The sequence below is a fragment of the Cebus imitator genome, unplaced genomic scaffold, assembly GCF_001604975.1.
Source record: "Cebus imitator isolate Cc_AM_T3 unplaced genomic scaffold, Cebus_imitator-1.0 Scaffold444, whole genome shotgun sequence".
Lineage (NCBI taxonomy): Eukaryota > Metazoa > Chordata > Mammalia > Primates > Cebidae > Cebus > Cebus imitator.
Window position 1 is genome coordinate 2430584 of NW_016107759.1, and position 15218 is coordinate 2445801.

The window sequence follows — 15218 nt, forward strand, 5'->3', positions numbered from 1 at the left end:
TTTTAGTAGAGACGGGGTTTCACCATGTTGACCAGGATGGTCTCGATCTCTTGACCTCGTGATCCACCCGCCTCGGCCTCCCAAAGTGCTGGGATTACAGGCTTGAGCGACCGCGCCCGGCCTGGAACGTGCTTTTGCAAAGGACTGAGGCGAGCACGCAGCCTTGCGGAGGAGGGAGTCCCGGGCTGGCTTCCCAGACTGGCCGGTAAACAACCCACTTGCTGGCCCGGTGTTCGGAACGCGTCCCCTGCAACCCCGGACCCTCCCGCCGCGCTACTGCAGGAGCCCTGCCCGGACCCGCTAGAGAAGCCGGCCAATGGGCAACCTGCCGGTCCCGGGTCACGCCGTGAAGGGCTTCCTCACTGTGAAGCTGACCACTGGCTACCAATGGGCGCACGACCCCGTGGCCGCTGGGGAGCAGCGCGGCCTTGCGCCTGCGCAACCCTCCCCTCAGCCGCATTTCCGCAGCGAGCCTTCCACTCCGAATGCCGGTTGGCGCCCTGCCAACCAATCACCGGGGCGCCCCGAGCCCGGCAGCCAATGGTCGCCCGCCTAACCGCGCCGGGCCGCGCCAGTTGGCGCTGATCTCCCGCAGCCCGCGGGAAGCGGGGGCGGATTGGCGAAGGCGACGGCCAATGGGCGGCGGGCGCGAGACGCGGGGCCAATGAGCGCCCCGGGGGCGGGGAGGGCACCGCGGCGGGCGGCTGCGAGGAGCGGCCAGCGGCGGCGGCGGCGGCGGCGGCCGGTGGCGGCCATGGCGGCGGCGGCGGCGGCCGATGGCGACGACGCCCGCTGCGTGCGGCTGAGCGCCGAGCGGGCCCAGGCGCTGCTGGCCAACGTGGACACGCTGCTGTTTGACTGCGACGGGGTGCTGTGGCGCGGAGAGACGGCCGTGCCCGGCGCACCTGAGGCCCTGCGGGCGCTGCGCGCCCACGGCAAGCGCCTGGGCTTCATAACCAACAACAGCAGCAAGACCCGCGCGGCCTACGCCGAGAAGCTGCGGCGCCTGGGCTTTGGCGGCCCGGCGGGGCCCGGCGCCGGCCTGGAGGTCTTCGGCACCGCGTACTGCACCGCGCTCTACCTGCGCCAGCGCCTGGCTGGCGCGCCCGCGCCCAAGGCCTACGTGCTGGGCAGCCAGGCACTGGCCGCGGAGCTGGAGGCCGTGGGCGTCGCCTGCGTGGGCGTGGGGCCCGAGCCGCTGCAGGGCGAGGGTCCCGGCGACTGGCTGCACGCGCCGCTGGAGCCTGACGTGCGCGCTGTGGTCGTGGGCTTTGACCCGCACTTCAGCTACATGAAGCTCACCAAAGCCCTGCGCTACCTGCAGCAGCCTGGCTGCCTGCTCGTGGGCACCAACATGGACAACCGGCTACCGCTGGAGAACGGCCGCTTCATCGCGGGTCCGTGCGCCCCGGGGCGGGAGGCTGGGGGGCGCGCCCCGGGCCCCCTCCCCGGCCTCTGACCGGGTCCCCTGTGCCCCGCAGGTACCGGCTGTCTGGTCCGAGCCGTGGAGATGGCCGCCCAGCGCCAGGCCGACATCATCGGGAAGCCCAGCCGCTTCATCTTCGACTGCGTGTCCCAGGAATACGGCATCAACCCCGAGCGCACCGTCATGGTGGGAGACCGCCTGGACACAGACATCCTCCTGGGCGTCACTTGTGGCCTCAAGACCATTCTGACCCTCACCGGAGTCTCCACTCTAGGGGATGTGAAGAGTAATCAGGAAAGTGACTGCGTGTCTAAGAAGAAAATGGTCCCTGACTTCTATGTTGACAGCATAGCCGACCTTTTGCCCGCCCTTCAAGGTTAAAGATTGAGTGTCTTTAATCTCCAGAATAAAAAAAAAAAATTGAAAATTAGTTACCCAAATTAATAGGTGGGGCTTAAGCATCTTCTCGGCCAGGTGGCTTCAAAGAGTGTAATTGGAGTTAAGCAAAGGCATTCATTGTTAACCTTGTAAGTAAACGTTTGGGGGACGATTTTGTTTACAGATGTTTGTAATGGAATTGCACTTTTAGGCTTGGAAGGCATTGTGGGGTGGGTTCTGGGCCTTGGGCGGGGTTGGCAGGGGCAGGCTCAGCACCTGTCTGGGATTCAGGTATCCGGGGCCTGAGGCGGTTCTCTGGGTGTGTCCTATACTTTATTGAAAAACTCATTCAGGGATCCAGTCCCTTGGGGGCGGAGGGACTGATTATTCTGCTGGGAGAGGCTTTTGTGGACCAAGACCCCATCAGTGTGACTGACAGTCCAGCGGAGCCTTCTGTGTCCCTCTGCCTCCCAGCAGGTTGGGGATGGAGGAGGGAGCTGCTCCCAGGTGCCATCTCCTTGCCCTTGGGTGCAAAGTGCTGCCCTCACCACCCTTCCGCCGCCTCTGCTTCCTTGAAAACCACTTTGATGTCACAATTGAGTGTCTGTTCCGTTTCAGATACCCAGGGCTGCTGCTCCTCACACACAGCTGCCCAGTTCTGTAAATGCAGCCCAGCTAAACCTCAGCTGTCTCAAGTGTGCGTTTAAACCCAGGTGACTTGGACTGAGCACCCGCAAGGCCGGGGACGCCTTCGCTCAACTCGGAGGCTGCAGTGCAGGGAGCTCAGAGCAGTGCTGCTACCAAACAGTTAACTTTGAACAACTGTCAGGCAATGGATTTGAATGTTAAGTGCGTTAATAGCTGTGCTCTGTCTCGTAGGGAAAATACCACTGAAGAAACCTTTATGTCCTGCAGCCGACAGTGCGGCTAAAGCATGTTGGCCAAGGAATGCCTGTCATCCAGGGCTCTGGGACGGGGAGGAGAGTTGTGTCCCCAAGAACAGGAAGTCCTTTACAAAGCATCCAGCCTCTTCCTGTCCTTCCGTTCACTAGGTTGGAGTAGGGGTTGGAGGCTGGTGGCCCAGGAGGTCACCTGCCTTGCCCTGGATTCCCTTGTCAGTGGCCAGCAGGAGGACTTGGCAGGGCCACCAGCTCGCCAAGGTTCTGAGTGGGGCTCTGGCCTCTCCTGCCTGCCTTGTGGCTCTGCTGACCTTTCACAGGCCTGACAGCAGACTCAGCAGGGCCAGCCCAGGACACTGCACCTTCTGGCTGGCTCCCTACCGGCGCCTTGCCCTGCACCTGGCGGCTTCTCTCCTGGCTGCACAGCATTCCACTTGGTCATGAAGACTTCTCAGAGCAATAAGGGGCATTCTGAGCCTTCAGCACCTCCCAGACCAGGGATGTCAGGTTCAGAGGGTGCTGCAGGGCAGCATGAGGGTGGCTGTGCCCACAAAGTTGATGGCACTGATGCTCACTTGGTGAGGTCAGTTCCAGCTGGGTCTGGCCTGGCAGGATGCAGTCATGCTAGAAGCACGCGGCAGATGCAGCTGGGGGATGCCTTCCTCTTGCCGTGTGGGGGCTGGGAGTCCCTGTGCACCCTGTCTCCAGCCCCCGAGGGGCTGTGGCACTGTGTGCCCCGGAGCGCAGATTAAACTCTCAAACCCACACTGGCTCAGGTGTTCTTGCTCTCCACTTGCTTTGGCCCTGGGCGCCGCCGTGTCACTGCACGTGGGAGGACTCAAAGTAGATGGGTGGCTGGGGTTCCAACTCCACAGTGGGAATGCCAACTGCCCACTCCCAGCCTGGCTCAGAGGAACGCGTTCTGGAGAATGAGGGAAACCAGGGAAGGAAAGGGTCTTGGAGTGAAGCTGGTGGGGCTCATGGGCACACATGGGCTGCTATGTCAGCTTGCCCAGGGCAGGGAGCAGAGCTGAGTTAGAAACAAGTCCGGCTAGGCTGGGCGTCATGGCTCGCGCCTGTGATCCCAACACTTTGGGAGGCTCAGGCAGGCAGATCACTTGAAGTCAGGCATTCGAGGCCAGCCTGACCAACATGGTGAAACCTGGTCTCCTAAAAATACAAAAATTAGCCAGGTGTGGTGATGGGCATCTATAATCCCAGCTACTTGGGAGGCTGAGGCAGAAGAATTGCTTGAACCCAGGAGACAGAGGTTGCAGTGACCCAAGATGGAGCCACTGCACTCCAACCTGGGGGACACTGTGAAACTCCATCTCAAAGGCATGCTGGGCAGGCCCCCAAGGCTGGCCTGACCATCCCAAGGGGCACAGGCTCCAGTAGGCTGCCTATCCACACTCCAGCCTTCAGGAACCCCTGGTCTTGGGCACGTATCCTGTGGGATGCCATTTGGCCCCATCTCACACTGAGGGGCTGCGAAGCAGCACAGTCCCATATGAGTCATTCATTGAACCAGGATTTATTGACAGCTTGTGGAGTGCCAGGGCCTCTGCCCTGAGAGCACTGGGGAGTTGAGGGTAACCTGAGAGACTCAGACCGCTTTAGGAAACGAAATCCACCCTAACCACACTTAGCGAGTCACCCTGGCTAGGACAGCGCTGCCCTCCAGTTGGTCATCTGGACTGGATTTCCACGCAGCCAAGCACTATGCTTCCCAGACCCTGATCTCCGGTCTGTGCAGGCCAGGTGTCTGGAGCCAGGCCTGGTGACGGGTATCCCCCAGGTGGGAGGAGGGGACTGTCCTGGATATCAGATCTGGAGCTGAGGGGGAGGCGTGGGGTCAGGAGGGGAGGCGTCCTGAGGTTTCCCTGGCCAAGGTTGCAGACAAGGGGCGCAGACAATCGGCGCATTGTGAGCAGGAGCTGCAGCATGGAGCCAGCAAGCTGCTGCGCAGAGCGCCCCGAACCTGAGCATGCAGGGGTGAGTGGCCTCCCATCACTCCTACAGCAAGGACCCAGGGGGTGCCCCGGGCCACCCAGCCTCTCCCTTCCCCAGCCCACTTGCTCCCTGGTCTCTAACCCCCTTGATCCCTCTGACCCTGATGTGTGCCCAGGTGAAGACCAAGCCCTGCTGTGGGAGCTGGAGAGCCATGGGCCTGTTGCTGCTGCTGCTGGTGCTGACTGCGGGGGCTGTGGCTGGAGGGCTTCTTGGCTTTGCTCAGGGCCCTCCCAAGGTGAGCCCTCCTCAGGACCAGGGTCGTGGACAGTGGGAAGAGGGAGGGGAAGCTAGCATATCCCAGCCTCCAGCAGAGCCAGGGCGCAGAGCCAGCAGTGATATGGCCGCCTTGGAGCAGATGGCTGGAGGACTAAGGGGCCACTCAGGGATGTCAGAATCCTGAGCCCAGAGCTAGGGGCTGTGCTGAGGTTGCCCAGCTGCCCAGCTGAACTCTCAACTCCACTGCCAGCCACAGCTGCAGATGCTGCGAATGACCCTCCCGAGCCCCCACGTGCCCAGGCCCAACCAAACCATCCTGGTAGACGTGGCCCAGAATGCGGCAACCATCACAGTGACCCCACCTCAGAGCAACCACAGCTGGGTGGTGCTGTTCGACGGACAGAGCGTGAGTGGGCAGGGAGGGATTGCCCTCACAGGTGTCAGTCAGGGTGGCCCTGCCTCACCCCCCTGCCTCCCCAGGGCTGCATCTGTTACCGCCCTGAGGAGCACCACACCTGCTTCCTCCGCCTGATGGGGGACAGTGATCGGGAGACCCTGCGGCTGCTGGTGGATACCTCCAAGGTGAGCCATCCTGCTGGGCGCATCCCCCAGCCAGGGGCCAGACAAAGGGTCCTGTGTGCAGCCCAGAGCAGGGCAGGCTGAGGCTCTGGTTTCAGGGAACAGGAAGCTCTCCTCCCTGAGCACAGGCTGCTGACAAGAGCTGAGGGTGGGGCCATCACTGGGGTTGGGAGGGGCCCGGCCCCGTCCAGCCAGGAGCAGGGAGCAGTCCCCTCCCATGGCCCACCAGTCTTCTCAGCAGGCCCAAGGGACTCAGGGCCCCAGCCAGGACACCCACCACACCCAGGAGCTGCTGGCAGTGCTGGGGAGCCACGAGGTGGACCCCACCCAGGTGGGAGCTTTGGTGCAGCACCTGTGTGCAAGGACCCCCATCTACTGGGCCCAGCGAGTGGAGGGTGAGTTGGGGTTGCTGCATGGGGAGGCCAGGCCCACGGAGGAGCTGGGGGCACAGCCCTTTGGGATTCACGGCGCCCTCACCACAGGGCCCCGGAGGCAGCGGCTCATCTATCTCTGCATCGACATCTGCTTCCCAAGCAACATCTGCGTGTCGGTCTGCTTTTATTACCTCCCAGACTGAGCCCCTGAACTGGCCAAGCCCAGTCCCAGTCCCCAGTCCAGTGGGATGGCCAGATCACCCACACCAGGGAGGACAGCTGCCGGCGGGACGAATAAACCCTTCCACCTGGCCGTGGTGGTGGTCTCTGTGGCCTGAGGTCCTGAAACTCGGGCAGGGAGGGGACAGAGTGCACTGGGTTGGGAGGGGGCACCAGTCTCAGATGCCTCCGCAGCTTCAAGCCCTGGGCCGACTTTCCTAGGGAGTGCAGGCTAGCCCAGTCTAGGAGTGTGCACCCCTGCTTGCGTCACCCTGAGCTGTCACATCCAGACAAGCAACTGGGGGCTGAGAGGCCTAGGGTGGCCTGGCCCAGCAGGTCGAGGAGCTACAAGGGGCCGTCGGGTCCAGCTGGCACAGGCTGGCCGTAGGCCCCACTGTGACCTGGATGCTGCACGGGTCCCTCCAGTTGCCACCACCTGCACCAGGCAGACCTGAGCGGGCACAGGCTAGCCCAGCACACTGTCGTTGAAGGCCAGGCAGACGACAGCCTTCTGGTGGCCGCCATACTCTCTTTTGATCTCTCCAGTCTCCACACACCAGAGCCGGGCCAGGTTGTCTGAAGAAGCTGGAGGGGGACGATGGGCAGGGCTCAGAGCACAGGTGCAGGCCGGGCAGAGAGCCCAAGGAGAGGGGGAGCAGCAGCCTAGGTGGGCTGGCTCTGGAGGCCAGGGATGGGGGAGGCTGGGGCGGAGCTCACCAGTGACGATGTACTGGGAGTCCCCCGAGAACGCACAGCCCCACATCCAGCCGCGGGAGGACTCCCCAGGGTTGCCGCTCTTGATGCTCAGCTCTGTCATCAGGGAGAAGTTGGACGTCCTCCAGATCTTGCATGTCTGATCAGCTGAGCAGGTGGCGAGGAGCCTGGGGGTGGGGGTGGGGGTGGGGCGTGTCCAGCAGCAGCCACTCCACCCTGCAGCCCCTGACATGCACCCAGCAGCCCCTCCCCTGTCCAGCCCCCCACCCAGGCAGGTCCCCTCCCGGGCCAGGAGGCCCTGCACACACGTGGAGTCGGGGCTGAAGCGGCACTGCAGGGCGTAGCGGGTGTGGGCGGGGATCTTGGTCTTGGGGATGAGCTGGGTCACCTCGTCACCAATGCCCCCCGTCAGATTCCAGACATAGCAGTATCCCTAAAGGCAGGAGGACTGTCACCAGTGGCCCGAGGCCTCAGGTCTGAGATACAGGGAAGGATGCCCTTGAGGCACAACACTGGGAACCAACTGTGCATGGGGACCCGGGGTCAGGGGCAGGCCCCTCCAGACCTGCCTGCAGGAGGCACCTGGGCAGTCTGGCCCCAACCAAGAGCCACAGCCGGCAAGCCAAGAACAGGAGGCCATACCTGGCCAAGGACTCAAATTATCCTTTCTGGAGAATGTCCCTGGCCAATGGGAGTATCTGGGAGAAGGGCACCAGCTAGAGGGACAGTATGACCAAGGCTGGGAGAAGGGAAGTCCGGGGACAAGAGAAACAAGTGAGGCGCTGGGATTAAATGGAGTTAATGGAAAAAAAGGAGGCTGGAGAGGAGAGCAGGGGCCACGCCACGGCAGCCTACAGGCGAGGCCAGCAGCCCTGGGTCTCCACAGGAGAATACCACCACCTGGCCGGTGCTGACCAGGCACCACTAGAAGCGTCCAAGGGAGAATAGGTCAGGGTGGGGGGACATCAGGAGGAGGTAAGGAGGCCTCAGAGAATGTGTCAGCTGTCATGGGAGACGAGGGTGAGTAGAACCAGGAGGCAACAGGGAGAAAAGAGGGAAGTGGACCAACTTGGGAGAGACTCCAGAAACCAGTGTGACGGAGCTGCAGACGCGGATAAGGCATCGGGACTTCTGGCTTTGCTGGCAGGGTGGGTGTTAGCGCCCAGGATGGAGGAAGCAGAAGGGGGCCACTAAGGGACATCCAGGAATAAGCCCACCTGCAGAGGCTGGGGGCTGAGTGCCAAGCTGCCCCCACCCAGCACCTGCCAACAGGACTCACGGTGCTATTGACGGCTGCCATGTAGCTGGCGTCGGGGTCGATGTGGGCAGACGTGATGGAGACCTCGGGCTCAGGGATGAGCTGCTCGTTGTGGTCTGTTTTCAAGTCCCAGATGTGGATGGCCCCGCTCTGGTCGCCCACGATGAGCTCTGCCTGAGGTACAAGGGAGGTGAGGCAGGGCTCAAGCCCGGCTCTCCCAAGTCCCAGGGTGCCCAGCCCCATGAGCCCTCCTCACCTGGTTGGGGTGCAGGCACACACAGTTAATGGGCGCGTTCACCTGGAAGATCCGCTGGCACTGCAGGTTCCGGGACCTGCGGGCCGGGCCGGACACATGCTGACTGTCTGGGCTTGTTGGTGCCCCACCCAGATGGCCTCTGCCTGGCCACTCCTCCCCTCCATCTACTGATGGGACCCGCCACTCGGGAAATACTTGGGATGTAGGGCCCTCCGCTCCAGAGAGGAGTGTAAGCCAGTACTGGCAGAAGGGGTATAATGTGCAGCCTCCCGGCTCAAGGCAAGACTCGGGCTTTGATGCAATTCACTCCCCTGTCCTTACTTCAGTAAGTCAGTCATAGGAAGCTCCCTGACTCAGCCTCTGCTTGGAAAGAACCCAACCTAAAAACGTCTCCCAGGAGCGGCCCACCCCAGCCCCAGGCAGCAGACCCCTCCCCACCACACCTGAGGTCCCAGATCCTGGCTGTGCAGTCCTCGCCTCCGGTGTACATCCATCGGCCGTCTTCGTGGAAGCCCACAGATGCGATGTTCTTGTTGACACCATCATAGCTGATGATGGGGTTGGGGTTATTGGAGTTGAGATCGTACATGCGGATGTGCTGGTAACCTAAGGACATAGGCTGAACTGAAGCTTGGCTGTGCTTAGGTCGACCCGCCAGAGGTCAGGGGTGAGAGGTCAAGGGTCACAGATACCTGCAGCAGCAATCATGCTTCGGTCTGGTGTGATCTCCAAGGCATTCACCTGCTGGGACTGTTAAGGAGGATGACGGGAGAGCAGCCCTGGGCCAGGGGCTCCCAGGCCTCCACCATCTGGTTTTCAGCCAGGCTGTTGTCCCCACATGAGGCACCCCCACAGCGCCACGCTGCCCGCCCCGAGTGAAGGATACAGAGTCTTGGTGCTGGACAGTCCGGGTGCAGATGCCGCTGTGGGCCTGCCAGAACCGCACGGTGTGGTCATAGCCTGCAGTGGCCAGGATGACCGGGTCACTGCCCACGGTGCCTGGGGAGGTGTTCATGGTGTGGCCAGCACGGGCCCTAGAGCTGAACGGCAGGAGTGAAAGGTCAGAGCATCTGCAGAGGAGAGGGGTATGCAGTACTTAAGACAACACCCTCTGTGCTAAATAGATTACAGGCCCACGGAGCGCTGCCGGATGGGGCTTATCATTCCCACTTTACAGATGGGAAAACAAGCGCAGGTAGGTTCAGGGACACGCGTGACACTCGGCTCCGGGCGACGCTGGGGCTCCAGGGCGCGCGCTCAGTCCCCGCCCCACGCAGCCGGAGGGGGCGCCGTCCCCGCCGCAGCCCGCAGGGGGCAGTCACGCGCACACGCCACTCTGCCGCAGGGGCGCGCCGCGCGTGCGCAAGGCGGCGGGAGGGCCCGGGGAAGCGGAGCGCTGCGGCTGCGCATGCGTAGCAGGCCGACGGCAGGCCCTGATGGGAATGGGCGCTATCTGGCTGAATCCCCTGAGCTCCCCTGTCCTCCTCCGACCGCCCTTGCTCCGTCCTGCTGGCTGGCTTTCCCGGCCGCGCTCTCCCAGCCACCCAGCAGCTGGTTCCCGGCCCCTGGCTCGCGGCCTCCGTACCTTACGGGCGGCTCCGCACTCCACCGTATCCAGGACGGCGAGGGGAGCCGGAGCGAGTCGATCGAGGCCGAGACCGAGCGTAGAGTTATCGATGGCTCCCTAGGGCGAGACCATGGGGCGGGCGGGGGTGGGTGGGACGAGACCAAAGTTCTAGGGCGGGGAGTTCCCGCCAGGACGAATCCTGAGCGGTCTCCGTGCGCCGCGGCGGGCCCCGCGGGGCGTGGAAGGAAGCCGCAGCTCTGTCCCCGGCCTCCTCCCCACGGCGCACTCGACCCTCTGACACGACTGCCGGTTTCCCAGGCTGTCGGGTCGCGCCGTTCCGGTGCCCTCCCTGACCCACTACTTCTCCACGCTGCGCTAGGGTTGGCTGTAAATTACAGGACTTGAATTCAGATAAGTAACATATATATACATATATATATTAGTGTAAGTATATCCCGGACATTGCATGGGAAATACTTATGCTAAAATTTTTTACTTGCTTACCTACAGTTCAAAGTTAACTGGGCATCCTGTAGTTTTACTTGCTATATCTGGCGCCCCATCCCCAGCCTGACCCTCAGGACATCACACTGAACCCAGGGTCCGCCTCAAAACCACGGTACCTCATTCCAGCTCTGTACACCCACGCCGGTGCCCTCACCCTTTAGACAGGCTCCCGCATATTTTTTCCCACTGCTCTTACAGACGCTGCTGTAGCCCTTCCTCTGGCCGCAAACAGGGTGCATCTTGTCCCTTGACCAGGCCCTCGTTCGCAGGAGCCTTCCTTTCTATACCTTCACCTCTCCTCCTTCCTGCCCCTTAGCCTTTAAACACCATAAAGCAATCCCAAACTCTTCCAATAGCGGTCCTGACCATTTTTCTAGCTCCACATCTTCACCTCCCACTCATTCTGCAACCCTAGTCATCTGCCTTTTACCCCTGGCTCTCTAACTCTCCAATGGAAATTCCTCAAGGTCACTGACAATCTCATTTTGCTAAATCCCAGTGGATGCTTTTCCTCCCACTTTCTTTCTTTCTTTTTTTTTTTTTTTTTTTTTTTGAGACGGAGTCGTGCTCTGTTGCCCAGGCTGGAGTGCAGCGGCACGATCTTGGCTCAGGGCAACCTCTGCCTCCCATGTTCAAGCGATTCTCCTGCTTCAGCCTCCTGAGTAGCTAGGACTACAGGCATGCACCACCACGCCCAGCTAATTTTTGTATTTTAGTAGAGGTGGGTTTCACCATTTTGGTCAGGCTGGTCTTGAACTCCTGACCTCGTGCTCCACCCACCTCAGCCTTCCAAAGTGTTGGGATTACATGCATGAGCCACTGCACCCGGAGTTTTGTTGTTTTTTTTGTTTGTTTGTTTTGTTTTGTTTTGAGGTGGAGTCTCGTTCTTGTTGCCCAGGCTGGAGTGCAGTGGTGGGATCTCGGCTCACTGCAAAACCTCCACCTCCCAGGTTCAAGTGATTCTCCTGCCTCAGCCTCCCGAGTAGCTGGGATTATAAGCACCTGCCACCACACCAGGCTGATTATTTTTAGTAGAGATGGGGTTTCACCATGGTGGCCGGGCTGGTCTCAAACTCCAGACCTCAAGTGATCTGCCCGCCTTAGCCTCCCAAAGTGCTGGGATTACAGGCGTGAGCCACCACACCCAGCCTCCTCCCAATTCTTGACACATCTGCACCATGGTTGGCAGCACCATGCCTGAAAGGCTGCCTTCTCCTAGCCCCTTGGTATTTAGTCTCTTTTCCTGCCTCCCTCCAAAGACTGCCCCCCCCCCGAGTTCCCTCTGCACCCAAGGAGATCCCAGGGGGCTGGCGACTGCTAGCTCCAAGGTTTCCTCGGCTGTCCCAATGCTGGGCACCTTCAACCCTGTCTCTAGCTCTGATGGCCTCAGTCCCCTGTTGGACACTCTCCCTAGAATGCCCTGCAGACACCACCACCTTCCATGGCCAAGACAACTCATTGCTGAGTAGCCCCTTCTGTGGGTAGTGCCCACCTTGTATTACAGCTGGGCAAGATCCGATAGCTCCCCTCCCTCGCCCTTCCCTTCCACTGCCGATTTTACCTGTCACCTACCTTCCTTTCCACTACCTTGGCTCTAGTTCACCCCCATAGCCCCCATAACAGCCTCCTCCCTTGCCCCAGCCACTCTGGCCCCCTTCCAGACTGTCCTCCACAGGGCAGGATGGCCTTTTAAAAACCTCAGTCTGGCCCAGCACAGTGGTTCATGCCTGTAATCCCAGCACTTTGGAAGGCTGAGGCAGGAGGATCACTTGAGGCCAGGAGTTCAAGACCATCCTGGACAATACAATGAGACCCCTTCTCTACCAAAAAAGTAAAAATTAGCCAGGAATGGTAGTGCGTGCCTGTCGTCCCAGCTACTTGAGAGGCTGAGGTGGAAGGATCACTTGCCAGGAATTCGAGGCTGCAGTGAGCTGTGATTGCACCACTGCACTCTAGCCTGGGTGACAGAGCAAGATCTTTTCTCAAAACAGAAACTCATAACAAAACCTAGGAATGACTTCCATCACCCCATTAGAAGACTTTAGGGGTCCCATCCCTCTCCAGACTCCTGGCCCTGGCCCACCCTGTGGCTTCCATCTCCTCTCCGTGTGATCCAGTGAGGCTTTGCGTCCCCACCCAAGTCTCATCTTGAATTGTAATCCCCATAATCCCCAAGTGTCAAGGGAGAGACCAGGTGGAGGTAATTGAATCATGAGGGCGGGTTCCCCGTGCTGTTCTCATGATAGTGAGTGAGTTCTCAAGAGATCTGTTGGTCTTACAAGGGGTTCCTCCCACTTCGCTCCACTTTTCCTTCCTGCCGCCTTGAAAAGAAGGTGTCTTGCTTCCCCTTCGCCTTCTGCCATGATTGTAAGTTTTTTGAGGCCTCTCCAGCCATGCTGAACTGTGAGTCAATTAAACCTCTTTCCTTTATAAGTTATCCAATCTCACGTGTTCTTTATTGCAATATGAAAATAGAGTAATACCACATTGGTCCTCTACTTTGGCCAGAGGAAACATGTTCTTCCCCACTTTTTTTTTTTTTTTTTGAGATGGAGTTTCATTCTTGTTGCCCAGGCTGGAGTGCAATGGCTCAATCTTGTCTCACCACAACCTCTGCCTCCTGGGTTCAAGTGACTCTCCTGCTTCAGCCTCCTGAGTACCTGGAATTATAGGCATCTGCCACCAAGCCCAGCTAATTTTTTTGCATTTTTAGTGGAGATAGAGTTTCACTATGTTGGCCAGGCTTGTCTCAAACTCCTGACCTCGAGTTCCGCCCGCCTTGGCTTCCCAAAGTGCTGGGATTACAGGTGTGAGCCACTGTACCCAACCATAATCTCCCCTTTGAGCCCTCGACTGTGCCTGGGATGCTTTTCCCTCTACTCCTTACCTGCCAAACTGGTTTTGAGCATCTCTAGTAACATTTTCTTTTGGCCGTGCATGGTAGCTCACACCTGTAATCCCAGCACTTTGGGAGGCCCAGGTGGGAGGATCACTTGATCCCAGGAGTTCAAGACCAACCTGGGCAAGATGGCAGACTTCTTCTGGGCAAAAACTTTTTAAAATTAGCTGGGTGTAGGCCAGGCATGGTGGCTCACACCTGTAATCCCAGCACTTTAGGGAGCTGAGGTGGGTGGATCACTTGAGGTCAGGAGTTCAAGACCAGCCTGACCAATATGGTGAAACCCTGTCTCTACTAAAAATACAAAAATTAGCTGGGAGTACTGTCCTGCAACTGTAGTCCCAGCTACTAGGGAGGCCAAGACAGGAAAACTGTTTGAACCCGGGAGGCAGAGGTTGCAGTAAGCTGAGATCATGCCACTGCAGTCCAGCCTGGGTAACAGAGCGAGACTCTGTCTCAAAAAAAAAAAAAAAAAAAAAAAAGAAAAGAAAAGAAAACTTTTTGTTTGTTTTGTAGAGACAGGGGTCTCACTGTTGCCCAGGCTGGTCTTGAACCCCTGGGCTGAAGCAATAGACCCACCTTTGTGCTGAGAGGTGAGAGATAACAGCTCTAACCACCCAAAGTGCTACGATTACCGGCATGAGCCACCATGCCCAGCCAGTGCATTATCTTTCTATGGCTGAGTAATATTCCAGTGTATGACTAGAGAACACTGCATGTATCTCCTCGTCCATAGGTGGACATTTGGGCTGTTTCCTCCTTTTTGGCTGTTGTGAATTAATGGTTGTGTGCCAGTGTCTGAGAATGTGTTTGCATCTCTTGGATAAACACTTGGAGTGGAATTGCTGGGCTATAGGAGTGTTTTACGCCCGTTATGCGTGGAGTCCTCACAATGACTCCACTAGGGAGGAATTGCCCTCATTCTGGAGACGAGAAAACCGAGGCTCAGAGATGCGGAATTGCATGTAGAGCGCATAGGGCTGGAAGGCAGTGGAGTCCAGATTTCGTTCTAGGCTGGGCCCCATCCTGCTGGGCTCCACCTGCAGCTGATCATGCCCGTTCTGGCAAGGTGACTAGTCCCCAGGTCGCCCCTGCATGCCATAGTCTTCCTCATCTTCCTCTCGCCATAGACAGGGGCTGGCTAGCCAGGCTCCACATCAGGCTTGAATCGGCTTTGTGGAGTAGAGATGAATGTGTGGGCTTGGATGGCTGGAAGAGGAAGCATGTTTGAACCCCAGCAGCGTCTGGATCATAGACCCGGGAGCAGAGAGCAGGAGACAGGCTGGGGCTGAGGCAGGCTCAGCCAGGTGCCTGGGGTCCCACGTGTCTCAGGGCCCTGCACTGATTGCCTTTTCTGTGGGGCCTCTGGGCGGTGCCAGGGGGCTGAGGGCAGGGGGCAGCTCTGGGAGCCTGCATGTGTTCCAAGCCTGGGGGAAGCTGACAAACCAGGCATGGCCCCAGCCCAGTCTGAGTGGCTTCTGCATTTCTGTGGGGCAGGAGGCAGGGGCAGTGGTGCCTGGGGGCCAATCCTCAGTGATGGTCAGAGGCAGCATCGCAGGAATGAGAGGAGCCATAGCAGGCAGCACAGGCCTCGGGAGGGCCCATTCCTCATGCCCATTCCAGGGCTTTGGGGGCTCGAGGGACGGGGGCTCGAGGGACCACCAGGGAGCCCCTGAGCAGACACACAGCCGGTGGGCGGAGGAAGGGGCTGCGGGCTGGCTAGCGCATGCCATGCATCTGGGAAGGAGGCCAGCCCAGGCTGCAGTGACGCTGTCACCAGCTCCATTCCAGGCTAAGCCTCAGCAATTCTGCTGGCTCAGCGACCCCCTCCCAGGATCATCCTCAGAGGTCTGGCTTCCTGGAGTCCCATGCCTGTGCATCCTCATCCCCCAGCCTGAGCGGCCGCCTGCCCT

At 59.6% G+C, this 15218-nt stretch overlaps 3 protein-coding genes across 5 annotated transcripts; 2 read left to right on the top strand and 1 right to left on the bottom strand.

Moving 5' to 3' along the window:
• The first annotated feature begins 702 nt into the window (after positions 1-702).
• LOC108290922 (phosphoglycolate phosphatase) lies at positions 703-3473 on the top strand. 2 transcript variants are annotated; one of them, XR_005197207.1, is made up of 3 exons: positions 703-1397; positions 1482-1953; positions 2423-3473. XR_005197207.1 is itself a non-coding variant. In XM_017511017.2 (2 exons), the coding sequence occupies exons 1-2, from the start codon at positions 755-757 to the stop codon at positions 1805-1807; spliced, it is 969 nt and encodes a 322-aa protein (XP_017366506.1). In that variant the 5' UTR covers positions 703-754; the 3' UTR covers positions 1808-3473. The 2 variants fall into 2 exon arrangements, 1 of the variants encoding a protein (XP_017366506.1); XM_017511017.2 differs by having other exon boundaries at positions 1482-3473.
• Positions 3474-3958: 485 nt separating this feature from the next.
• BRICD5 (BRICHOS domain containing 5) lies at positions 3959-6198 on the top strand. Of its 2 annotated transcripts, XM_017511021.2 has the most exons (6): positions 3959-4698; positions 4832-4951; positions 5183-5338; positions 5413-5514; positions 5753-5906; positions 5994-6198. In XM_017511021.2, exons 1-6 carry the CDS (start codon positions 4648-4650, stop codon positions 6086-6088), a joined length of 678 nt encoding a protein of 225 aa, XP_017366510.1. In that variant the 5' UTR covers positions 3959-4647; the 3' UTR covers positions 6089-6198. The 2 variants fall into 2 exon arrangements, with proteins under 2 accessions (XP_017366510.1, XP_037588224.1); XM_037732296.1 differs by having other exon boundaries at positions 5753-6198.
• On the bottom strand, positions 6035-10255 carry MLST8 (MTOR associated protein, LST8 homolog). The gene is made up of 9 exons (XM_017511019.2): positions 9918-10255; positions 9219-9372; positions 9025-9076; positions 8776-8938; positions 8333-8408; positions 8098-8250; positions 7127-7251; positions 6822-6985; positions 6035-6689 (listed from the first exon to the last, which is right to left on the bottom strand). Exons 2-9 carry the CDS (start codon positions 9345-9347, stop codon positions 6571-6573), a joined length of 981 nt encoding a protein of 326 aa, XP_017366508.1. The 5' UTR covers positions 9348-9372; positions 9918-10255; the 3' UTR covers positions 6035-6570.
• Between the last annotated feature and the right edge of the window lie 4963 nt (positions 10256-15218).

Bases quoted from the DNA above. Each gene is read 5' to 3' on its own strand.
- LOC108290922 (XM_017511017.2), top strand. From the start codon at position 755: ATGGCGGCGGCGGCGGCGGCCGATGGCGACGACGCCCGCTGCGTGCGG. The intron at 1,398-1,481 runs GTCCGTGCGCCC...TGTGCCCCGCAG, and splicing joins GAACGGCCGCTTCATCGCGG to GTACCGGCTGTCTGGTCCGA.
- BRICD5 (XM_037732296.1), top strand. From the start codon at position 4,648: ATGGAGCCAGCAAGCTGCTGCGCAGAGCGCCCCGAACCTGAGCATGCA. The intron at 4,952-5,182 runs GTGAGCCCTCCT...CTCCACTGCCAG, and splicing joins TTGCTCAGGGCCCTCCCAAG to CCACAGCTGCAGATGCTGCG. The intron at 5,515-5,752 runs GTGAGCCATCCT...TCTTCTCAGCAG, and splicing joins TGCTGGTGGATACCTCCAAG to GCCCAAGGGACTCAGGGCCC.
- MLST8 (XM_017511019.2), bottom strand. From the start codon at position 9,347: ATGAACACCTCCCCAGGCACCGTGGGCAGTGACCCGGTCATCCTGGCC. The intron at 7,252-8,097 runs GTGAGTCCTGTT...TCCTGCCTTTAG, and splicing joins TGGCAGCCGTCAATAGCACC to GGATACTGCTATGTCTGGAA. The intron at 6,690-6,821 runs GTGAGCTCCGCC...GTCCCCCTCCAG, and splicing joins CTCCCAGTACATCGTCACTG to CTTCTTCAGACAACCTGGCC.